At 39.2% G+C, this 26249-nt stretch overlaps 2 protein-coding genes across 3 annotated transcripts in view; one reads left to right on the top strand and one right to left on the bottom strand.

Moving 5' to 3' along the window:
• The window catches only part of TASOR (transcription activation suppressor), a 61427-nt gene extending 40470 nt beyond the window's left edge, over positions 1 to 20957 (top strand). Inside the window, 10 exon segments of the mRNA XM_030568686.1 lie at positions 1269 to 1693; positions 5788 to 5932; positions 7502 to 7558; positions 11689 to 12518; positions 13707 to 13829; positions 18605 to 18764; positions 19725 to 19833; positions 19993 to 20171; positions 20260 to 20418; positions 20819 to 20957. Of these exon segments, the coding sequence (XP_030424546.1) occupies positions 1269 to 1693; positions 5788 to 5932; positions 7502 to 7558; positions 11689 to 12518; positions 13707 to 13829; positions 18605 to 18764; positions 19725 to 19833; positions 19993 to 20171; positions 20260 to 20418; positions 20819 to 20874 (2243 nt within the window). The 3' untranslated portion in view covers positions 20875 to 20957.
• Positions 1 to 26249, bottom strand: part of CCDC66 (coiled-coil domain containing 66) — an 86568-nt gene that overhangs the window by 15979 nt on the left and 44340 nt on the right. Inside the window, exons 20-22 of one of the 2 annotated variants that reach the window (XM_030568680.1) lie at positions 13074 to 13237; positions 3722 to 4083; positions 1987 to 2732 (exon numbers count right to left, since the gene is read on the bottom strand). The gene's annotated coding sequence lies outside the window, so the exon portion shown is untranslated. Of the gene's footprint in view, positions 1 to 1986; positions 2733 to 3721; positions 4084 to 12865; positions 12887 to 13073; positions 13238 to 26249 lie in introns of those variants that run through there. The other variant, XM_030568679.1, reaches the window with a different exon arrangement.

Genomic DNA, 26249 nt, shown 5'->3' with positions numbered 1-26249 from the left:
CCACCCCCTCCCTCCTATTTTTCTCTCCACTCCTTGGAGAGGACAAAGATGGCATTACTTCCCTTCAGTCCCTGATCCATGGATAGTCTGCCTCCTGGCTTGCCATGAGAATTATAAGGATGTAAATCAGAAGCCACAGGAGTTGGACTCTTGCAGTGCTGCTAATGGGGTTTATGGAGCCTCTCCTTCTCTTTGAGATCAGTGTAAAATATAGGATTAGATCCAAATAGAAATGCAAATAAAACAAAATCCCACAACATCCTTTTGGCTAAATCCTAACGGTTTTGGTTTTGGTTTTGTTGGAAACTCTCCTACTTGGGTTGCATTTTCTATGCTTTCTATAGGCCCAAAAGTGAGGTTTTTGTTTTGAAAACCTTTTGATTTAAAAATATTTAAACTAAGTTTTGTACAGATTAGTTTGAGCTCTAAAGACCAGAGAAGTTTGGTTATTGGTGCCAAACTGTGTCTAATCGGCATAGACATGCCTTAGTTTATGAACTCAGAAAAAACATTTTCTAATCTCTGCAAGTGCAGCACTGGTAAAACAGCTAAAGTGTCAGATATTTGAAGTAGTTTAACATTTTTTGGTTTACTTCTTTATTTTAAAATAAATGAATAAATCAAAGTCAACTAACACCTATAATTTGGGGGGTATGGGAGCTGGGCAAGGAACAAATGGAATAAGATTACTATTCCTTTTTTTTCCCTGTGTCAATAGGGACAGTAATTTTATACCGTTAAATAAACTTGTAAAATTGTGCCTGGGCTATTAAGTTATGATGATCTACTCATCTTCTTTTAATGTAATAATGGGGTTAGGGAAGGAGAACTAATTTCTTTGCTCACTCTTTCCCTCCCAGCAAGTGAGCATTTTGCAAGGTTGCCATAAAATACATAGGATATGCAATATTGCCAAGTTAATCTTAAGAGAACTGTAACTTCTTTATTTTCTGATGTTATTACAGTACTCTTACATTAAGCAGATATTAATTAATGCAAAATTTAATCCTTTTCTCTGTTTAAAATAAAATGGCATTGTCCAAAGTGGCCTGAAATAGGGCTGATCAGATCTGGGAGTAGACTCACAGCCCTAGGATATTGCTGCCTCCTCTCTTCCCTTATTCGTCCAGATTTTCTCTGCATGTGAACTGTGGGAATCTACTCTGGAGCCTGGGAGGATGGTTTAGTAAGATGACTTGGTATTGAATGGCTTTTTTTTTTTCCCCCCCCTCCCATTCCCTTTCCCTCTAAAGGAGGAAGAACCTCAGAATCGCCACAGTCTGTTTTCTCAATAATTACCGGTCTTGGGGGACGTGATACTGACTTGAGACAACAAGATGTATCCGACCCTGCAGTTACAGACACGCATGGTCTCATTAAGTTGCTCTTAGAAACACTAGCTAGTGCAGGACACTTGGATTCATCATTGGCACGGTCTGTAAACCAAGCTTTAGGATTGGACACTGATGAAATAGAGGATTTAAGGCTAAAACATGAATATGAATCCATTCCAGCACAGGATAAGGAAGAACATGTGCTTCCTAATATTGCACAAGCTGAAAATGTAAACTTTAAGGATCCACATAGCCCAGTGATGTTGGAAACTAAAGCAACATGCTTAGCCTATCCTACTGATGTTGACCTAAGGCTTTCTGCTAGTGAAGTAGGCATTGACCACACATTGCGTTTAAAAGTAAGTATCTTCAGGGGAAAAATCCAGTATTGCTAGGTGCTGATTAAGTATACAGTATTTACAGCTGTGAGAATTTCTTAATGATTTAGTTCCTATAAAGTGTATGCAAGACTTTTTTTTGTTCTTAGGTATTTGTTTCTCCACATCTTGGAGCTTTTATATTTTCCCAGGAACCATACTGAAAAGTCAAGTTTTCTGTACACCAACTTGTTTGTTTTGGATATGTGCTCTCAGCTGTTAGGCCCATTCCTTTCCTTTCAAAAAATAACTAAAGAGAACCTTGAAGATGAGACGTACCTCTAATCAGAATCTGTTCTGTCCCAGTTTTTCAACTTGCTTGTGGGGGAGCTCCAATAATATGTAGTGTAATGGTTGCTGTTCCTTTGCTTAAGCAGGTAGCTGCCTGTCACCAAAAGACACCAGTCTATAAAGTATCTTTTTCAACCCAGGTAGGAACCTGCCATCACGAACAGTCCATCTTTCTACCTCCTGCAGGAATCAGACATTTTTATTCAGCCTCTTAGATGATTCATGGTGTGTGGCTTCTCTGTGGACTATCAGGGGTTATACTTTATGGGAGCAGGCATAGTAATGATTATATAATGGGCCCTGTGTGCCCCTCCTGCTTAGTCACTTATTTTCTCTCCAGAGAATGGAGAGATCCACTGCGGTCAACCCTCTATTACCATCCCCTTGGGAGGGGCATTGGATCCTGCTGGGATGAGGCCTGCACATTTGGAAGAACAGTAAGGATAGGCTGGGAGCCCAAGTTCCTAGATCCAGCGGCAAAGGGTATTGTGCAGTCCTTAAATGCTGCCTTCCAAAATCCTAAGGCACAAAGAATCTTTCTTCTCCCTGTTTACTCCTGCAGTCAGTTTTCTGTGGGCAGGTTAATGTGCTCCCCAGTCAGGTGTGTCCAGTTCTAGTGTCCACAGTTCAATAAGAAGGTTCATAAATGGAAGAGGGTTCAGAGAAGAGCCATGAGAATGATTAACGGATTAGAACCACGCCTTATAATGACAGACTCAAGGAGCTCAATCTATTTTAACAAAGAGAACATGAAAGGTTGACTTAATTACAGTTCAAGTACCTACATGGGAATAATATTTGATAATGGACTCTTCAGTCTAGCAGAGACAGGTATAACACTAGCCAATGGCTGGAAGTTAAAGTTGGACACATTCAAACTGGAAATAAGATTCCCTGAAGTCTTATTTGCATCTCCACACGTGAGAAATTCAGGATCTGAGGCCAAATATATACTATAAATGTACATCGGAGCAACTGCATCAGGGGTGTTAGCAACACAATTATACCGACCAGGACCCTGGTACAGATAGCATTGTGTCAGTGGGAGGACTTTTCCTGTCAATGTAGTTGCCACCATCTCATGGAGGTGAATTAACTATGCTGATGGGAGAAGCTCTCCTGTTGGCACAGTGGCATCTTCTCTAAAATGCAGCAGCAGTGCTGCACCACTTCAAGGGTACCTTCCCTCAGACTCCTCATCTGTCTAAATTCTAACCCCTGGAAATGGAGTCCACTTCCTATTCAGTTATGCTAAAGCATGGGTTCTCAAACTGGGGGTTGGGACCCTCAGGGAGTCATGAGGTTATTACATGGGGGGTTGCAAGCTGTCAGCCTCCACCCCAAATCCTGTTTGCCTCCTGCATGTATAATGGTGTTAAATATGTATATTTAAAAGGCTTGCCATGTGAAAGAGGTCACCAGTACAAATGTTTTGAGAACCACTGTGCTAGAGGGATTCAAGTATATATTAAGGAAGCATGTATAGTGGATGGACTTCCATGTCTTATTGGATTAAGCATGACATTTTTCAAAATGGTTCAGCGTTGACGTGACTCTGCCCCCATTGAAGTCAGTGTGGGAAAAACTGCCATTGATTTTCAGTGGGGCAGTTAGGCCAGTACTAAGCTCTTGAAAATCTCACCCTAGAACTCCCTCCCAAAATATGAGCACCTGGGGCCTACGGAGAATCTGAGCAGCCTGTAAGCAGCCAATACGTACTTCCCTACACCATTATTGTACGAAAATTGGAGTTTCCTCTCAGTACAGCTTGTGATTGTAGGGTCCTGAGAGTTCCAGTCCAAGGATCTTCTAGTTAAATTTCCCAGATAAATTCTCATCAGGTATCACCCAGCTCGTAGGTTTTTGGAGCTCCCTGAGCAGAAAAAGGAATTTTGGTCCTAGTTGTAAATAACACTTTTGTAAGTAGTTCTGACCATCTGGAATCTGTTTGCAGTGGTGGTGTAGCTGTGTGCATCCCAGGATATAAGAGACATGGGGGTGAGGTAATATGTTCTTCTAGACCAACTTCAGTTGGTAGAAGAGACGACAAGCTTTCTAGCTTCATAGAGCTCATCTTCAGTCTGCAAAAGGAAACCAGAGTGTCAGTTAAATGCAAGGTGGGAAGCATTGTTAAGCATAAGGGGTTAAAGCTGTGCAAGAAACTACTTAAAATGAAGAGGGCAGTTAGCACCTCTGAAGCTGTAGGACAAGGAAGGTTAATGGGTTACAAATTCTATAATGAGCCCAAAAAATAATCTCTGTGGAGACCAGTTGCTAGTGTAGACATATATCTCCTAAAAATTATGAACGACAAAACTTTTTTTTTTTGTCTTTGAAGTATTTAACCCCCCCTTCTTACCTCCCTCCACCCCCACCCCCCGAAAGACCAAAGTTTTGCAGACGACAAACACCAGAACAACGTTTTGCACAGCTAACACTGCTCATTGGGGGTGGAGGTTTTTTATTGGCAGGAGAGCCGACAAACAGCAGCTACACGACGCGCCTTTTAGCAGCACGGCTGTAGCAACACAGCTGTGTCACTAAAAGCAGCATCTCGTAGACATAGTTTTCATGTCTAGCAGAGTTATGAATTTAAGTTTGCAGGCTTGTCGTTTGAAGGTGTTGTGCCGATTTCTTTTGAGGATGTGTATTGATAGGGTGGATAGCTTTGTGAAAAATGTTGGTCACAGGCAATAAATTGTGTGGTTTGTTGTTTTTTTTAAAGCAGCAAAGAGTCCTGTGGCACCTTATAGACTAACAGACGTTTTGGAGCATGAGCTTTCGTGGGTGAATACCCACTTCGTCAGATGCATGTAGTGGACATTTCCAGGGGCAGGTATATATTTGCAGGCAAGCTAGAGATAATGAGAGAGTTCAGTCGGGGAGGATGATTGAACTACCTCCCTGATTGAACTACCTCATTATCTCTAGCTTGCCTGCATATATATACCTGCCCCTGGAAATTTCCACTACATGCATCTGACAAAGTGGTATTCACCCATGAAAGCTCATGCTCCAAAACGTCTGTTAGGCTATAAGGTGCCACAGGACTCTTTGCTGCTTTTACAGATCCAGACTAACAAGGCTGCCCCTCTGATACTTTCTTGTTTTAATCATTTTTCAGTGTAGGGCTTATTAAGAGAACTCCACACAACATGCCTTTCCAGATTAATTTGTCCTACACGTATGCCTATCGCAACATGTGGTGTGTACATTCAGTACATCAAATGCTCCAATGACAACTGTGTTGGTCAGACCAGATAATCACTACACACTTGAATGAATTCATCCAGTTTGTCCCAATCTGGAATCTAGCTAGGAATCCTATTGATTCTATAAATTGGAGTTAAATTCTGAAAGCTCTCAACTGGTTGAGAGAGGTGTTTCTTCTGCTTTGGTTGTCAGCTGACTGAAGGTACCTCCTTAAGGAAAGAGAGAGAGCAATCCACTTATAGATGGTTCACAATGCTTGAAATGTTTGGGGGAGGTGGGAGAGACCATTTAGCAAATGTGCCTAAAATGGCATTCTGAATTACTATGGGAAAGACACTGTTTTTGTAACTTCAGAAGCTTTGCTGATGTTCTGTCATCAAGGATAGAAATAGTTAATGGTGAACTATTTCTGCCTGTGTTCAGATCTGATTAACTTAAAGGCAAAAATTCCATTAGATTGGTGATCTTATCTACATTCCTACTGTTGTTGAGATGGCAAAGGTTAATACTTACGGATTAAGTTAAGGATGCATCATACTCTTGAGCTGAGGTGGGTTTTTTTTTCTTTTTAGGAACCAAGTACTGGAAGTATTAGTAGCTTTGATGACTACAGCCCATGTCCTAGCACTCCTATTGAACATGCGTATCGCAGGCAACATTCTAGTTCAAATAATATAGGAGAGGTTGGAATACACTGGAAGCTGATTCCAATTACAGGTAAGACATACTACTAACTTTTATGCTGCCTTAAAATATAAAATGGTAAAGAACCAGTTTTCTAAAGGTCTCATCTTTCATAGATCCCACTCTTGGGTCACATTGTATGTAGCGTTTTTGGTTTTAATATTTGATTATTACAGAAATAGGCTGAACTATAAGACCCAGGGATCAGATTCTGCTGTGTTTATACTCAAAAACATCCCATGCCTCTTTATTGGGGCATTCTTAGCTGTAACAGAGACCAGATTTTAACCTCTTGGATGTGATGAATAAATAGGAATAGCTTTGGCAATTTACTGAGATACAGTGTAGCTGTCTAGAATTGTGGGTCTTCATATTCAGTCGTTTGCTTGAATTTGTATCTCACAAGATGCATCAGACCAAAAAAAGTTGCAGTTGTCACTTTGGTAATGATGGCACACTTTTTTAGTTACAAGATTAAACAGGCTGATACTACAGTGGGGTTCAACATAAAAATCATTTAAGGTTACAGTTGACCTTACTGGAAGAAGTGTTCCTTTTCACCAAATCAAGCTATCCTACTAGAGGTACTTCAGTCTTTCATCTTTGACCATAAGAATGAAACCCATTTTTCTTAGAGAATCTTCTTTAAAGAACCTTCTCATCCTATCTCTTGATGACTGAGTCGACAGTATTAAGTCCCCGAGAAACTCTGAGTGTTGGCTTGAGGAGTATGGATGATGGGATAGAAGAGGTGAGAAGTCAAGAGCAATAAATGCATCTGAGGCTGGGCACTGAGTCTTTCTCCCCCCACCTCCCTTTCCCTTGTGACTGGCCTGAATAGGATGTATTAACTGTCATACCCCACGAGTAAAAGCTATTGGTTTCTGCTCATCTTCTAAAATCTAGAGTGGTGGCTGCAGGTGGAGCTGGATTGGATTTATCAAAGGGCACTGAGACTATTTTAATACCCATCTTCTTGTTTTTTATTTCCACAAACTTCTTCATAAGGTTTTCAATGAGATAGGATAGCTTGGATATCTGACCTTTTGCAGTTTAAGCCCCAAAGGACATCAATACCAATTCAGTGCTTTGCCGAATGGCGAAATATTGAGACACTGTCAAGTGTTATGGTGGACAATGTGTATTTTTTGCATTCTGGGATGGAAACAATTGCTATGTGTGCTGACACCACATGGTTGTGGAAGCAGCAATGGCAAGGAACATGATTAGGCAGCTCAAACTATAGTTTGTCATAAATGCTGGATGTGGGAGTTATGAGGATTTGTCAGTTGGCTGTTACACAGTGTATAGTCAACTATTAAGTTTCAATATTATGGCCAGTTTTTATCTGAACCATGAATTCTCTCTGAAGTATTCTTTTGGATAAAAAGAGAAGGAACATCTCTGATCACCACAGATGAAGGAGGTGGTGTGTTTAAATTAATAGACATCACCATTGTTAAAAACTCTATAGGGTTAACTTTCAAGTTAACTCTATTATGGAACTACTCAGTATAACATACAATAACACAATTAGTTTGAGAAGTAATAGATAAGTATCTATGAGAAACTCTACAAATGCTAACTGCTGCTCTCCCTCAGGAGGGGCAGGAAGAGATCCAGAGGATCAACTGGAAAAACATGGAGATAACCAAACAGGTGAGAAGGACGGCTGCTTGCTTTTTTTTCTTTTTTTTCTTTTTTTTTGCATATGCCACTACTTCCCAATTTATAGTTTCTTCTGGTATTGAATTTTCATCAGGAAATTGGGGAGTGGAGCATTAGTCTGCAATTCAATTAATGGAATTGATTCGCTGAAGTGACCCAAGAATGTTTAAGGAGAATTAGAACAGTCTTAAGATTTCAGGCTTTTCCGTCAGTTGTTTGATTCCATCAAACATACCTTCCTGAAAATGTAATAGTGTCAAGGAGCCTTTGAATTTCCTTTTAAATATCATCATTTACAATAAGCTTTTCTGCCTCTAAATAATAGACTGCATCTGATGGTTTGTGGGTTTCTTTATTTTTGTGGTGGAGAGATGGTTGTGCAAGGAAAGCATAGGCCCCAGGGAAAGCAACTTCAGTTTTTCACTTTTTTCTCAGTTGTAAGCAAGAGATGAATCACTAATTTATCTCCTATCAGTTTATAAATAGTATGGAAAAATAGTAATTTGCCATTTTTATTTTATTTATTTTTACATTTTCAATCCTCCTGTCATGGTTGTGAGGAACGACAGAACTTTTTTAAAGTAGTAAATTCTTTTCCTTTTTGTTACATGATGCTTTCCAGTCCTTATCACTGAAAAAACTTAACTATTGAGGGAAAACTTGCCTTTAGTTACCTAACTTATATGGATATCTTGTGTTGCTGAGCACTGGGTAATCTTTCATGTCTCAATTACTACATAAGCCAAACTCCACAATAGGCTGGAAATAAACCTGGGTTTGTTTTAGCTATCAGCTTTCTTGCTTATGATCATTTGTCCTAACCAGAACCTAGTTTTATTCCTTAAATTAAAAGTTCATCTTGAATCAGAGGCTGGTCTCTGACTCCAGAAATTCAATCCAACTTGGTTCTTGCTTGCTTTTTTTCCCCTGATGCCTTGTACAAGAAGGCGAATCGGATAGTAGATCTTAAAAATGATAGCTTTTAATGCTATTCATCTTGCACTCTAAGCTATTAAATATTCTGGAATTTTTTCCTTTGGCATGCAATACTTGAACTGCTGATTTTTGAAATAAACTCATCAAAATATACTCTCTCTTCCTTTTGTCATTCTAGAATGACATCTTTCTACAGCATTGCAGGATCTTGCTGTAAATCAACAAGGATAGCTAGATCTTTTTAGAAAAAAGCTGGTATTGTTCAGGCAGCCCTTTTTCTTTTCTACAAACTAACTGGACAGACCAAAGTAAAGCAGGAAGTCAGATATTTGAACAGGAACAAATGCTCGATGTTGTTTGCTCAATGTACCTGTTTGAGAATTTGTGCTCATGCCTACACATTTAGTTTCTCCTGAGTACTTGTGACCCAAGGGTGTAGATATGTGAAGGATGAGAGTGCTCATTAAAAGTAATGCCTCCCCCACTCCCCTTAAGGTGGCTGAAAATGCTTTCAGTTTAAAATTCTGACCCCAAAGCATACCTTTGCATTGTAGTTTGCATTTCTGCTATAGCTGTTAACGAGCCTTTTCAAGCAATGAGGCTTTCTTTGTTACATAAGAATACTGTCAGGTTTGGGTAGTAAATAGGATATTTCTCTTGTCAACAGACTTGAATAGAAAGTTCTATGTGCTCAGATAACCTTATGTTGAAAGGCAGAATCTGACCTGTGGGTTTTGTTGTTTTTTTTTAAATGCACTGAACTTTTCTTGCAAAACAACTAAATTGATCGTTCAGGTGTTTGTGATATCTCAAATTAGTGTTAAATCTTGTATCTCATATCTCTTTATGATTCAGTTTCATATTTTGGATTTAGAATTTAGCTGTGTTCTATATAGTGAAGCATGGAACTTCTTCCCTAATAATCTGTATTTAAGGTTGTAATTGAATAGTAATATGTCCTTTTGGAAATTTTAAGTGGTGAAAATTTATAGTATTGTTAATTTAGTGTGCTTTAGAAGTATATGAAAAGATTATAGTACCATATATTTCTGGGTACAAAGATAAAATAGAAGTTTTGTGAAAGTGCCATTTTTGACAAGCAGCTTGACACAAATGAAATGCACAACTAATAACATTGCCTGCATTTCACACTAGTGCAAAGTAGGTTTAAAATGCTAACGTTGTGTAGGGAACGTGGCTGTAGGTGCTGCTACATTCTGGTAATTTTTCACTGCTGGAAATATCTTCAGGGGGAGATGGGGAAGGGAGTATGTTTTTTGTTTGTTTGTTTTGGTTTTTTGTTTTTGTTTTTAAATGATTCTTAAAAATATCTGTGTAGTGGTGACATCTAGATTCAAATATATATCCCAATGTTGAGCCCTGCAAAACACATCATTGGTTCTGAGAGTCAAGCTGTGTTCTCTTCTTTTTGCATAATCCCCAAAATAAAGATTCTGCAAGTCATTTTCAACCCTCTGTTATACCTAGGCAACCCAGTTGCCTTCAGTTGTAACTGCTTGGAATTTAATTTGAAAAGGGGAGTGGGTGAAGCCTGGCACAAAGGAATAGAATCTGTTCACTTCTGACTGGCTTTGCAGAGACAACAGGATTTTAAAATCCTAAAACAAATCTTATTTTTGTCACTAAATTAAATAGATTGATATCCTGTTAAGCACACAAACAGGTCAGTTTGTGTTTTGATTGTTCTGTACTTACTAGTAAAAGTATAATTACACTTCAAAGGTACATGAATTTAAGATATTCTTACATAATTTTGGATACCATTTCTACTTCAGAGATGACATTCCTCTTCCTCAGCCAGATTTAGTGGTTTTACAATTTCGCCCCCCCTCCCTTTTTTTAATGATTTTTCTCTCTCATGGTGCTGTTAGAAAGATCCACACAAACCAAAGGGGAAACTGATAGTAATTTCAGTTTCCCCAGGTACTACTACACAAAGTGGTGTCAAAAGCACAAAGTAAAAACCTTTGCAGATTTGGCAAAGAGGCAATGGATTGAATGTGCTTGGGGACGGAACTAACCATATCTGGAAATGATCTGTGTGAAGCTTGGAATAATAATACAGTGAAACTTTTCCATATCTGTTTAGTGTTATCTGATCTGTAAATTGAGTGCTTCTGTTACTGCTGTTAATCTTGTATTTTATGAGCATTGAAAGAAACTTGCTTAATCTCAGGTCTCCCTACAATCTTACTGTTATGTGGGAATCACTAGTTGAACTCAGATTTTCATAACTGCATGCCAACAATGCTTCAAAAATGGCTAGCCATCCAACTGATCATTTTACATGTGCACAATTTAAACTCTACACCATAGTATGTGACTTCTAATCAGGCCTTGGCTACACTGGTGGTTTACAGCGCTGCAACTTTCTCGCTCAGGGGTATGAAAAAACACACCTCTAAGCGCAACAAGTTACAGCGCTGCAAAGCGCCAGTGTAAACAGTGCCCCAGCGCTGGGAGCTAATCCCCACGGGGAGGTGGAGTACCTGCAGCGCTGGGGGAGAGAGAGCGCTGGCGCCGCGACCACACTCGCACTTCAAAGCGCTGCTGTGAGAGTGCTCCCGTGGCAGCGCTTTGGAGTTTCGAGTGTAGCCAAGCCCTTAGAAGCTAGATAGGAAGAAAATACCTGTCCAGTGATTTAATCTGTCCACTTCAGTCTGCTTAAATCTCTTGAAGGTTAGGTTATGTTGCTTCGCATTTTGCAATAGTGGTTATCAGATATTGTCGGGCAAAATGACTTGCTTAGGAATGAAAATCATAAGCAAGAGTGATGAAAAATCCTAAAATATTCTGTTTTTCTCCCCGCTCCTCCACTCTCTTCCCCCTGTCCCCCTCCCCCAAAAAAACCAAACACACAACCTAAGAGAGATTAAACTGAGTGCTTCTGTACTAGCACTTGGCATTAATGCCTCAAATGCAGAGTTAAGTTGTTAGGCAGAAGTTGATGCTGTTTTAAAATGATTACAAACTTCAAGTGTGTGTTTTTTGTTGACTTTTTTCAGAGATTAGATTTATAATAATTAACTCTTCCTGTATAGGTTTGAAATCACCAAAAGAACAACTGGTGTATTTACCACCAAAGGATGCCCTTCCTAATGACCCCCGGGTAATAAATAGACAAAGAAGTTCTGATTACCAGTTTCCATACTCTCCATTTTCAGACATACAAAAGGGGACAAAAGAAGATGGACTGTATACAAGTCAGATGGAGAAAAATGAAGATCAGTGTGCACTAACAGATCACCCTCTTGCATCTAAGCACTCCATAAGTGGAATAATAGAGTCTACGTTATTGGAAGAATACAATCTCTTTGTAAGAAAGGTTCAGGAGATTTTGCAGCAGAAGAATATTGCATATGTGAGTGGAATGTCCACTCCTGTCTTTTCAGCCCAAGAGAGGGTAATGAGACTTTCTAAATACATATGTTTACAGGCCTTAGATGTCTCTGTCCAAGAGTATATAGAGAGGCTGAGTGAAAAGCTGAATAATGTTGCTCTGTCATCTTCATGTGGTAGGCATACTCCACCTCTTAATTCTAGTCCCGATCCAGCAAGAGATGCTGTAACTGAGGCTGAATTGAATCCTCTGCCAGAACAGGATGTATCTGTTTCAAGTGACTTTGACAATGTACTGTTACCAGAACCACCGAGTAACAGTATTGTGGAGGAGCCAAACTGTAATGAGCAGCATTCATCAACAAACTTAACCATAGTGAAAGAGGAAATGGACCATGTTAGTGCCACCACAGAGGCTTTACTGACATCTGATAAGAACACTTCCAGTGATGATCCACTGGAGCCACCAGAAAAGACTCAGAAATCGCCAGATAACTTAAACATTTCAACCCAACCAGCACTCTCGGATTTTATAAGCCAGTTAAAACCTGAAGTATTCAACAGCTTGGTCAAAATAATTAAAGATGTACAGAAAAACACTGTGAAATTTTACATTCACGAAGAGGAGGAAAGTACCCTCTGCAAAGAAATACAGGTAAATAAGTTTTCCTTTGGGTCCTATCCTTAACATAGAGCTAGGATGTCTCACACTTCATAGCTTCTGTAGGCTGAGCAAATTGTACGCAAGAGGGGCTTCTTGCATTTCTTCATTTCCCTTTTTCCCCCACTCCAAGACAGCAGAAGCTCATTTTATGCCATGCTCCACTCTCCTTTTGTTTCAGAAACTTCCGTCAACCAGTCCTTTTGATCTATAAACAGTTGCAGAGGTGCTCAAAGCTGTGGCTCTGTTAATCAGCTGGCAGCGGCTGTGTCCCCCATTTTCCTCCTTCCTGTCTTTCAGTTATTCCCCAAAATCAGTAGGATTCTGCTCATTCTCTGAAATAGTGATGTTCAAAAATTGCACTACATCCAAACAGAGAAATGCCATTAAGTTGAGTGTAAGGCCTTGAAAGCATGTCCAAATATTTCTGCATTTTAAAAATGGTGTTAATGGAGCCATTCAGTCTGGGGTGAATAAACCTGACTTGCAAACACATCTATACCTTTACTGGTGCGTTTGAGCTTTGAAATTTGGTGTTTGTTAACTCACGAAAAAGTAAGGCGCTCCTGTGGTATCTGCACTCAATTTTTAAGACTTCCTCTTGTCTAGGCAAGGTATAAACCTCTTTCCCGCTGGACAGTGGGATTGGCTGTAGAAAAGCCCTTGTTTTGTTCTTTTTTTGAAAGTAGCGCTGTAGGACAGCTTCTGTGAGGCTTCAGGAATAAAAGAGAAATATGATCAAAAGCATGTTGTTCTCTGTTCTACTTGAAAATTTATTAATGAATGGTCAGGGAATGAAAAATTCCTATAATTTTTGCTTCTTGGAATTCCAGATCATGTTGAGAAACTGCACTTTTGTGTTTTTAATATTAAATATCGTGGAGTTTGAAAGTAAAATATGTTTGGCTTTTAGTGAAAAGTGCAATTTTCAGCTGAGACGAAAGTGGTCAGCCACTTAGATGGAGTTCTGTAAAAATAATTACAGAAATAGCTTTACAAAATGAATCTAGTAGCTGTGTTTCTATACCTTTTTAGCTAGTGCACTTGGGTACAGGTTAAAAAAAAGAATGTGTAGGATTTTTTTATTTTAAAATGCCTGCGTGCTTGCTTGAATTGTAAAAACTCTACATGGTGAGCTTTTGAATTGCATTGGTTTAACTAATTTTTTTTTCTTTGATGTAGGAATACCTTACAAAATTAGGTAATACAGAATGCCACCCAGAACAGTTCTTGAAAAGAAGAGCTACTTTAGACAAACTATTGATAATTATTCAAAATGAAGACATTGCCAGCCTCATCCATAAGGTACATTAAATACATTTAATAGTACTAGTTTAATTAAACTGTGAAATATAGAAAGTTGACTCAAAACTTAAATCAGTCACTTGCACATTACAATGAAACATTTTAAATGCATCTTGAGTAGAAGGGATTAAACTTGTTTTTTGATTTATCCAGTTTTGTAACTCTTGCACCACTACTTATGACCACAACTTTTTTCCTTTTAATGTATATTAGATAAAATGGAAGCACTGCTTATAATTTAATAGCCAAAGTTGAGTTTGCACCTAAACCAGGGATTTAACAATGTTGTTGTAGTATTTGTTGAGTAATATTCAGATCTTGGAAGTAAATTCGGTTGGTTAGTCTAAGTTAAAATTAAGAAAAATAACACCAAGCATTAAGGAATTTTGAAGCAATTTGCTCAGTTAAGATTATTCTGAACAAAAAGTCTTTAAAACTCATCTTGGGCCAGGACCTCCCAGAGGATTCCAGGGGCCTGGGGTCTTTCGCGGCGGGGGGCCCATGCTTCAGTGGTAATTTGGTGACGCGGGGCCCTTCCATTCCGGGACCTGCCACTGAAGTGCCCCAAAGACCCGCAGCGGGGACTCCCACCGCTGAATTGCCGCCAAAGCGGGACCTGCTGCCGAAGTGCAGCTGGGTCTTCGGTGGTAATTTGGTGGTCTTCGGGGCACTTCGGCGGCGGGTCCTGGAACAGAAGGGCTCCCCGCTGCCGAATTACTGTCAAAGACCCGGCTGCACTTCAGCGGCAGTAATTCGCCGGCGGGGGGTCCTTCTGCCCCAGAGCGGAAGGACCCCCTGCCGGCGAAGACCGGGAGCGGAAGAAGCTCTGGGCCGTCCCCCCCCCCAGCAAGTGAAGGACCCCGCTCCCGGGGCCCCAAAAAACTCTTGTGAGGGCCCCTACGGGGCCTGGGGCAAATTGTCCCTCTTGCCTCCCCCTCTGGGCAGCCCTGTCTTGGGCACTGTATACATAAAGATTTTAATTTTAATTTTTATTTTTACAGCTTGTTTTCCATTATTTTTCAACAGTGAACGTTCCTCTTTCAGCAGGGACTAACTGCTGTTCTATAGAGAATTCCACATATAAACATGTCTTTCAAAATGGAACGAAGGTCAACTTACCTAATGTTTAGAGGCCTTTCTCCAAAATGGCCACTTATCTCCTATTGTCAAGGAAACTGAGGCCACCCAGGGCACTCTTAACACAGGGCTGCTGGCTTCACTTTCATTGGAAACAATGTCAGTCAATAGCTATATTGAAAAGGGCCACCTAACTGAGAGCAGCTGTGGCCTCTGTCCCATGTAGGGGGAGGGAGATGGCAGCTATTTTGAAAGAGGCATTTATTCAGAGAGATTGATGAAGAATGTTATGCACCAGCCTCTGCTGACAGATAAGCTATAATAGAGGCTGAGACTAAATGTATACCTCATATCAGAAAAGATATTTAGAGGACAAAGAATACCACCATGGCTAAACAGCAGAGTAATGAAGGCAGTTGGAGGCAAAAAAGGCATCATTTACAATGTGTAAGTCCTGTTTTAGTGAGGCTAATAGGAAGGAGCACAAACTCTGGCAGGTCAGGTGTAAAAGCATAATAAAGTTGGCCAAGACAGAATCCTAAGAAGCAACTTGATAAAGACACAGAAACTAACAGTAAGGAATGTAAGTATATCAGATGCAGCAAGCCTGCCAAATATGCTTTGGGACCACCCGGTGACCAAGAAAGGAGCAGTCAGGGAAGATAAGGCCATTGCAGAGAAGCTAAATGAATTCTTTGCTCAGTCTTCATTGCAGAGGGATGTGTGGGAGATAGTGCTGATGTAGATATTTTTGGGAAACAAATTTGAAATACTGTCCCACACTGATGTCAGAAGGTAGCTAATGTAACACCAATTTTTGAAAAGGGCTCCAGAGATGATCCTGTACGTTACAGGGTGGTGTGCTTTTACTTCAGTACCATGCTCAGAGGTTGAAACTACAATAAAGAACAGAATTATCAGACCTGTAGAGAAACAGTATGTTGGGGAAGAGTCAACACAGCTTTTATAAAGGGAAGTTGTACCTCACCAATATATTTGAATTCTTTGTGTGTGTCAACAAGCATGTGGATAATGCTGATTCAGTTGACAGAGTACTTGGATTTTCAGAAAGTTTGTAACAAGGTAACCTCACCAAAGGCTCTTAAGGTAAACTAAGTAGTCATGGGAGAACAGTGAAGGTCCTCTCCTGGATCAGTAACTGGTTGAAAGATAGGAAACAAAATAGTTTTTAGTCAAAAGCTGACCACAAAGATTTACAGAGATCTCATAAACAGGGTGACTGGGTAATGAAATGGCAGATGAAATTGAATGTTAATAAGTGCAAAGTTATGCAATTTGGAAAAAGTAATCCCCCCACCTATGTAATGATGGGGTCTAAATTAACTGTTACCATTCAAGAAAGAAATCTTAGAGTAACTGAGGACAGTTCTCTGAAAACTTCAGCTCAATGCACAGCAGTGGTCAAAAAGACTAACACCATCTTAGGAACTGTTAGAAAAGGGAAAAGTAATACAACAACAAAAAATCATAATGCTGCTATATAAACACATGGTGTGCCCACACCTTGCATACTGCATGCATTTCTGGTTACCCTATCTCAAAGGCTATAGTGGAACTAGAAAAGGTTCAGAGAAGGGCAACCAAGATGACAGAGTATGGAGTGGTCTCCATAAGAGGATAGATTAAAAAGACTAGGAACGTTTCTTAGGCTACATCTATACTACTCGCAGGATCGGCGGGTAGTGTTCAATATATTGGGGATCGATTTATCGCGTCTGGTCTGGACACAGTTAATCAATCCGCTAATCAACGCCCGTACTCCACCTCAGCAGGAGAAGATACGCAACTTCAGCTACAAAGTATCTTCGTTCAAACCCAACTCTCTTCCCTCCCCTCGCCCCCCCCCGCCGCTAGTGTAGCCCAGGCTTTAGAAAAGAGGAGACTAAGAGGCAATATGATAGAAGTCTAAAAATAATGATTGGTGTGAAAAAAGTGAATAAGGAAGTGGTGTTTGTCCTTTCCTCCAATATAAAAACTAGGGGGTTACCCTATGAAATTACTAGGCAGTAGGTTTAATGCAAACAAGAGGAAATACTTTTAACACAATGCAGTGTCAGCCTGTGGAACTCACTGCCATGGGATATTGTGATAGCCAAAAGTATAACCAAGTTCAAAAAAGAATTACATAAATTCATGGAGTTTAGCTCCTTTGATGGCTATTAGCCATGATAGTTGGGGATGCAACCTGACTGCCTGAAGCTGGCAGGGAAGACAGGTGTGGCTCACTCTAAAATTGCCTTGTTTTTGGACACTCCCCCTGAAGCTCTGGTATTGGTCACTGTTGGAAACCGGATACTGACCTAGATGGACTGTTGGTGTGACCCAGTGTGGCAGCTGTTATGTTCTATTATGGAAAAATTACCATTAATCCTACATTTTTCTGTTCACAGGCTACCTATTGCATTATATCTATTCAACAAAAAGATTAGGAAAGGGAAGCTGAGCGCATGTAGGGGAAGGAGGAGAAAAATGTGTGCATGCATGGGAGGGAGATGCAAGAGGTAGGGGGACTTTTGGAGCACAGGAAGGAGAAGGAGTGTGGTAGTACAGTCTTCCTGCTTTGGGCAGTGTCAGAATTACAGTTGCCAGAACATACCAGTGAATCTGGCAGTGATGATGAAATAGAACTTCTAGTGATTTAAGTCTGATGCTTCATATCATGTGATATTTCTAACTTAAGATAACATTCTCTTTTGGTTTCTTGACTTTCTTTTGTTCTTGTATGAATATTTTAATTTTTAAAGAGTTCCTTGACAAAAACTGTTAAAATGGGGTTAAGGTTGAGAGTGTGTATTAGTAACTTAGCTGAAACATCCTTGTGTTTTACCTTATCCCAGAAAAAAGCATTATAAAGGCAAGATATTCCAAGTTAGGCTAAGTGTAAAAGAAATCCAAAATGTTAAGATAAGGAAATACAAAGGTAAGACACATCCTCACTGTATTGACACAGTGAGGGGGCAGAAGAGAAATGTAATTTTTTTGTAATTTCTTCTGATCTGGGAACACAAATGCTAAATGCTTTAATCACGTGTCATGGTATCACTACAGGGCAGAAGTAAGGTTGTTTGGAAGTCCATCAATCTTAGTTCCATCTTAATGTAATTTCTGTTTGGAAATACAGATGTGTAAGTACCTCTTGGTCTTTAGTCCTGGACATGCTGTGAACAGACTGCAAATTTCCCCATACAGCTTTGTCCATGCCCATCATTCTTAATATGTATTCAACTCCATGGAGGTTTAATGCTATTCTGTGTATTTTCATGATGCACTAAGGAAGAGTAAAGGGAAATTTGTCTGTTCACTATGTGCATTTGGATATTATGTTTATGGCTATGTATAACAACTTAATTGGGACGGGGCAGCGATGAGAGGTATTTTGTGGCATATTCATCTTTTTGTATTGTCATCACTTCCAACCCCCTCACCTTCATTCTGCCTACATTTCTGTAATGACTTCATTGTGGGATCAAGTCCCACAGAAATAACTACACTAGTCACTTCTGGAAAAGTTTGTCTGAGAATCCAAAAGCTAGCATTGTGATAGGGGTGGAAAATTTGTAATCCTTGGTTTTCTTTTTTTTCATAGGCATTTCAAATCAACCACTCTTCCATTGTCTGCTTGCATCATACTTGTACACCTCTATTTCTAACCATATATTTCTCTTTTTTTTAAACAGATACCTGGTTTAGTAACTCTGAAGAGGCTTTCATGTGTCAGCTTTGCTGGTGTTGATAGCTTGGATGATGTGAAAAACCACACATATAATGAATTGTTTGTGTCTGGTGGTTTTGTTGTGTCTGATGAATCTGTTCTTAATCCAGAGTCTGTCACAGTTGGTAAGAATTTTTGTTAAAAATCATGAATTTTTAGTACAGAGAAAGCACTTGAGAATTAAATCGTCCATTTAACTACAGAAGAGAGGCAATGAAAACTTCTTGCAGTCATATGTATCAAGCTTGTTGTAATGGACCACCTCGAAGAGGGTTAAATCAGTTCGTTCTCATATGCACTTTATTATTCGCCTTTCTGGAGATAGCTGTCTATAACCAACTGGATTGGGGCCACCAATTAAAACTTCATAGGCTGCTGAGGTAGAAGTCAGTCTAGTCTCTCAGCCTGTGTCAGTCTGAATAGCTACCTCAACATGAAAAGCTTTTTGTATGATGTTACCAAACCATTAATATTCCAGTCCTCAAAAGAATTATACACAGCTTTTTATAACTGTAGCCTTTATTTAAAACCGCATAGTTCTCTCCATTCTCTCTTCCCCCCCACCCCAAAAAACCCCCCAGAAACAAAACTTATAGGTATATCTCTATATTATCTCATAAAATGGGAAGGGACCCTGAGAGGTCATCAAGTCCAGCCCCCTGCCTTCACTAGCAGGACCAAGTACTGATTTTTGCCCCAGATGCGTAGGTGGCCCTCTCAAGGATTGAGCTCTCAACCCTGGGTTTAGCAGGCCAATGCTCAAACCACTGAGCTATCCCTTCCCCATAAGTTAATTTGTTTTTAATGGATCTCTCTTAATGGCAATAAGTCACTTTGAGTCAAATTTAGTGTAAACTTACACAACTGTAGTGGACCTGGGCCACTGACAGCAAACTGTAATCTATTAGAAACTGAATCTTTAACAAAAAAAAAAACAGTTCTTGCAAAGGTCAGTACTGGAGTGATGTTTTCAGCTGTTAATTAAAGATATGTAAAATGGAAGACAATAGTTTTTGTGTTTTGGCTTAGATTTTTAAATGTTTTTTTAAAAAACAATATAACACATTATTTTGTCTCCAAAATAGATAAACTTAAAAATTTCCTAAAGTTTCTTGAGGACCTCAATACACCTGATGGGAAATGGCAGTGGAAAGTCCACTGTAAAATACAAAAAAAACTCAAGGAGCTTGGGAGGTAAGCAGTGTACTCTATATACCAAGGTATTGAAATGACATGTTAGAAAAAGTGCTTTCAAAGATATAAAATCTTAAATCAAGAAAATATTTTTGAAGGGAATTTTCATTGTGATATATTATGTAGTTTGAATATTGATCTAAATCCTCTTTTAAATAGAATGAATGCTAAAGCCTTGAGTCTGCTGACACTTCTGAATACCTATCAGAAGAAACACATGGTTGAGATTCTGTCATATCATAACTGTGACTCTCAAACACGAAATGCTCCAGAATTAGACTGTCTTATCCGACTTCAGGCTCAGAATATACAACAAAGACATGTTGTCTTCTTAACAGGTAAAAAACCAGAACTTGCAGCTCTTTTTCTTAAGTTTGATGATATTGTCTTACTAAGTCACTCCTCTTTCTCTCTTTATAAATTTAGAAAAGAATGTCAAAACATTTTCAAATTATGCTGATAATGGAATAGTAGTTGCTACAGTTGATGACTTTATGCAAAACTTCAAAAATCTCGTTGGCTACCATAATTCAATTACTGAAGAAAACAACCTTCCTTCACCTGGTGTTCCTGAAAGACAATCAGGTAATATTCAGCATATTTTATACTCTTTTCAGCTAACCAGAGGAGTGGGGTGTAGTGTCTTTACTCTTACAAAACAAACTCTGTAGATTTGTGAGGAAATCCCAACTCTCAAGTACTCTGTATTTTAAGAAGTGGGAAAGGGATGCTGGGATGGAATACTTTAAGGTATCTTCAATACACAATTACTGACTAAGTCAGTATCCAAGAAAGCCTGATGATGATGATGACAATGATTGATTAAGAGGGTAAGGTAATATGTAAGCCAAATGACATTCCCTTCTGTTCTGAGGGAAGGATAAGCTTAATGACAGATTTACAAATGGTAACAAAATGAACTTGGATGTCAGTAATTGTATTCTGTAATTGTCTGATCAAATACTGACCTACTGTATAACTTTAGATGCTGTTTTGACATTAACCCCTTTGGAGCTGGGAGTTGGGATTTCCCAACACTAAACATGAACACAATGCGCAGAAGCTTTTAGCATCGGAATATCTGGACATTCACACAGAGGGTTAAGTGTGTGTGTTGAGTAAGTGAACAAGAGTGGCAGAAGACCAAGCCTTAAGTGATATTGGATTTACCTACCCGAAGCATAACACTCTGTGAGTAGTGTGTAGCTTTTTTAAAAATCATATATTTCAATAGAGTAGGACTTCTCTTTTTTAATATAGTTCTTGTAGAGAGCGATGAAAAGGATGAGGAAGATATGTCTTTGGATTCAGGGGATGAAACATCACAAATAGAAATCTGCAGTGATGCCTCAAAGTATGATTCTCATTCAGAAGCTTTGCAGACAGAGACCAAAGGCTCACATGGAACAGATTCAAAAGAAAAAACTCAAACTGATATGCAGCTGTCTTCTGAAGGACAAACTGGATTGATGGAAAAAACTTCTAAACTTGATTTGGAGGAGATACAGCCAATAACTCCTGTTTCTACAGCATGCTCTGCTGAAGGAGACAAAAACAATTCAGTAGAGCAAGTTCCTTTCAACAACTTTCAGGTTTACAGTAGACAATTAAGTATGTCCCATCAGTTCAGTCATTTTAATGTTCTCACTCATCAGACTTTTCTGGGAACAACATACCCAATTTCCACAAGTCAAAACCAAGAAGGTGGGAATTATTTTCTGTCTGCTTACAGTCAGAGCATGGATACAGGCAAGTCATCATCTCCTAGTAATTGGGATGTAAATTGTGAATCTTCCAGGCCATATTCAAAATAGAAATAAACACAAAACTAAAACTTTTTATAGGTTTGTTGTGGACTTCTTTTTGTTTCTAAAAAAGTGAATTAACAGTTTCTATTTTATTCTCTGAACAAAATGTTTGTCATTTAACTCAAATATTTCCGTCTTATTTAAATCATGATGGCCTGTACCAGTTGAAGCATCTGAAAATTGAAATAAATATATATTTTTTAACATTTATTGTATTTGAATTATCTTGTTTTGTTGGCACTTTTAAGTTTTTACATTTGTATTTTACCTGTACTTGGGCTTCAGTTTGAAGTCTGTTTTAATGTAAAACTGAATGTTTGCCTAAAGCATGTGAAATAGCAAAGCTTCATTTTTTAAGTAAACTGTAATAGAGTATCCAAGCCACTTGTCTTTAAATGAATATAAAAACTGTTATGTATTTATTTGACATTGGACACACATTTTTGTACAAAATGTTTTTACATAGCGATAAGGCAGTGTAGTTATTTTAATGAAAAAATATATATATAATACTGGATTTTGGCTAAATACCTCAATTAGAGTAACCAATGGTGCAGTTCCATTTAAAAAAAAAATAAACTCTTCATGCACATGGGACTTAGTAGCAACTTGCTTTGTTTTATATCCTGTTTCTAGAATACAGAAAACTGATGCTGCAAAATTTATTTCAATACCATTTTTGTGTGCATCTAATTAATCTGTTTAGTACCTTCTGCTTACCACAACTGCATGGAAATAGCCCTACAGTTTTAAAGTTCTGTATCTTCTTATAAATGTACAGATGGCAGACAGCTGATTTGTTCTGTCTTAACTTGAATTACTATATAGTGTAACAGACACTATCGGTACTTTTTAGGCTCTGAACTTAATGTTCTGCTAAATGTGGCATTGCCACTAAAACTGAATATCTTAAGAGTTTAATTACTGTTCTCACCCGTTCTTTAAAATTATATCTATTGTGCTAGATTTTGTCTCCTTCCCCATCCCCGAACATTTTTCTGTAGTAACTCAATTACTGAAGCACAAATGTATCAACTTTCCTTGTGCACAGTCTTGTAAATACTATAGAGAAGATTTCCAGAAAATACTATGTGGATGGTAAAACAAACTCTGGCATACTACCATGTGTTCGGCTTTATTTTTTTTTTTAATTTAGTGTTTAAAGTCCACTACTACCTAAGAGGTTTTTTTTATATTACTAGGTTCTTGGGTTTTGTGTTTTTTCTGTCAAGACAGTTTTTATTTTTGTTGCAGGCAGTTTAGGTTTTAGTACAGCTAGGGGACAAATGTTGTTTTAAAGGCAAAATGTGATTATTAAGCCACAAATGACAGGTGCACTCACTACTTATAGTAGCTAGAACTATTTTTTTAAAGCTAACTAATTTCAAGCTGGTATTCATTTTTAAAATACCCATTTAATGCATCTTAAGTAAAACACTTCTATAAAAAGATGACTTCTTCTAAAAATAAAAGAGAAGCTCCCACTCATTCAGAACATAGGTGGCAACAGCACAGATAGGTATGGAAGCAGAGGCTATTCAGGCAATCGGGTGCTGGCAGTCTAATGCAAACTGAACATATGTAAAACCACAGGTGGAAAATCAACATTAATCAGTTGTGTTCTCATTTCAGATACAGGACAACCAGCTATACACACAATGGTGTGGATCTGTGGGCAAAGTATTGTGATTTGGGTGCATAAGCACAAATCCAGGTTGCCCTAAGGCTCGCAGCTAGGATTCGGTGGCGAAGCATATTCAGTTGGCACGCAGGAAGGGGCATGTTATGCGATCAACTGATACCGCTGTTGTATGCTGTGCGAGTGCATCAGTAGCCACCGGATATATTGGTGATACACCTGGGAGAAAATGATCTTGGAACACTTAAAGGGGTAGAGTTAATGCTTTGAACTAGGAGCGACATGACGCAGATCCTGGGAATTTTTCTGGGGGTTAACATTGGTCTAATATGCAACAAACAAACTAGCAATTATTCCATTCCTTTTCCAAGCCATGAACCCTGCCAGGGTGGACAAAACTGGGAAGTATGTGAACAGGGAGGTGGCCAAATTCTTGTTGCCCTTGGTGGGGGACAGTAATTTCACATCCTGGCATAGTCTATGGGGCACTGGAGTTACTTTAGGAGGATGGGGTGCACTTGTCAGAGTTGGGTGCTGCCATATTTTTGGCTGATGTAAAAGGGTATTGGGAGATGTCTGGGAACACAGCTGGGTGTGGGGGAGGAGGCAGCCAAGCTAATGGCTGGCGCCTCCTTGTGGTGGATGTTCAGTGTAGGTACTCCATAAATTAAGGCACAGAAGAACAGATAAATGGCTTGGAAAAGGAATGGAGTAATTGCTAGTTTATTTTTGTTGCAGTCAGTTCAGGTTTTAGTACAGCCAAGGGACAAATGTTTTAAAGGCAAAATGTGATTATTAAGCCACCAATGACAAGTGCACTCACTACTTAAAATAGCTAAAACTATTTTTTTTAAAGCTAACTCATTTCAAGCTTCAGAGTGGTAGTCGTGTTAGTCTGTATCAGCAAAAAGAATCAGTCTCTGAAGTGCCACAAGTACTCCTAACTAATTTATTTGGGCATAAGCTCATGCTAAATAAACCTGTTAGTCTCTAAGGTGCCACAAGTACTCCTCGTTCTTCTTGCTAATTTCAAGCTAGCATTAATTTTTTTAAATACTCATTTAATGCATTTTAAGTAAAACACTTCTATAAAAAGATGACTTCTAAAAATAGAACAGCTTCACTTTATTTTACTGTATTGAGTATAGATACAAAAAGCTATTCCTTCCAGAATATCAAACTGTATTCTGCATTACAGAATAAACTGTATTAGGAACTAAGCCACTGTATGGCACATGTGAAGTCATCATGCAAGGGCAATTCTTCTCATGAAGAAAAATACTCTCAATTTCCTTTCTTCATGAAACTTTAGACAGGTTGTCATACAGAAACAACTGTATTACAAAGCGCACATTCAGATGTGTTTGGTGTTTCTCATGTATCTAATGAGAGAATTTATCCAAACTGTTGCCTGCCAAATGTTTAGCAGCTGTAAATTAAACAAATGCTCTTTGATGTTGATTTAAGGCAGTTATCTTCAAATACAAACAAGATGATAAGACCAGGGAGGGGTGGGTCACTCTTTATTCACTGTTACGGGAGTTCCCTTACATCATACCAGTTTGCTACAGTTTCAAGATAGGGACTGACAAGGTTGGGATGCCCAGCATATGAATTTTGGTTCCTATTCATTCAGGATCTAGGTTGCAACAGCACCAGCCCAGCTGGGTATGGGGGTTAGAACAATTCAGGCAATTGGGCATTGCTATTCTGAAATGTGCAAAGAGAGAGTGCGGATATGTGTGTTAATCTTCCTTTGTATTTTCATTACTGGGTGCACAGGTGGCTTCCAGGTTTGCAGCTGGGCCTCAGTGGTGAAGCAGTCCTCAGCTGGCATGGGAGGAGGGGCATGTTATGGGACCAACTGATGCCTCCTCCATACACTGCAGGGTCCTGTGAGCAGGCATCAAATATAATTATGGCTCATCTTGAGGAAGATAATGTGGGACTGTGTAAAGGGATAGCCTTAATGCTCAGAGTTAAGAAGGACTTGGGGCTGATCCTGGAACTTCTCTCAGGAGTAAAAATTGTATGATTGGATAAGCTGCAATGCAGGGGATGGCAGGGAGCTGTGAAGCCCCTGAAAGGTCAACAAGGCCAGGAGGTATGTGAATAGGCAGCTGGCTAAATTCATGGATGCCATAGGAGTGTCAGTCTGTTCACATCCAGGCATAGTATATGAGGCATCAGAATTATTCAGGGAGGATGGGGTCCACCTGTCAGACATGGGAACTGAGAAGTTTTTGGCTGATATTAAAGGGGGCATTAGGAGATGTCTGGGCACCTGGTTAACTAAGGAGGGGGGTGGCCAAGCTAATTGCTGGTGCCTCTTTTGGAAGATGCCCATTGCAGGTATTCCATGGGGAAGGGCTACAGTGATCAGATAAAAATGCACTGGTAAAGGATTTAAAAGAGAAGAAATGGGTGGGGGTGGAGAGGGTTTGGGACTCCTATGGCTGGTATACCAGGGAACCCATTCTTCCCCCTTCTTTATAGTCCCCCTTAACCCTTATTTGAGGGGGGGGGGAGGTCGAGGTCCCTGCTGTGGGTTGGCTGGGGACCAGGGTAGATAAGGGGGAGAGATGTCAGAAGCCCCCAGCTATATATTGATTATGGAATTATCTGCACTGTACACGTTTATCGGCCAGGTACTTCCAGACTTCTAAGAAGGAAGTTGTGGCCTAACTAAACTATGCTACATGTCTCTTGTCGTCTTTCTGGCATAGCTGGACAATAAGCACTGCCATTCAGTTTTAGCTAGCTTATTCAATACGTACGCTGGGTTGCTCACTAGCACACACATTATTTATCTAAGTGATCAGACAGCTTTTTGGACAAGGCAACACTGAAAGGGGAAGAGATTTGGCACTTCTAATTTTTTTTTAGTGTGAAGTAAAAATTGGTATGTCATTAAATATTTAATACATTTATTTATACAAAAAATACATTTTAAATTCTACAAAAAGTTA

This window comes from Gopherus evgoodei, chromosome 7, assembly GCF_007399415.2.
Source record: "Gopherus evgoodei ecotype Sinaloan lineage chromosome 7, rGopEvg1_v1.p, whole genome shotgun sequence".
In the NCBI taxonomy this organism is placed as follows: Eukaryota; Metazoa; Chordata; order Testudines; family Testudinidae; genus Gopherus; species Gopherus evgoodei.
The sequence above is the reverse complement of the archived record's forward strand: the minus strand, read 5'-3'. Positions and strand labels throughout refer to the sequence as shown.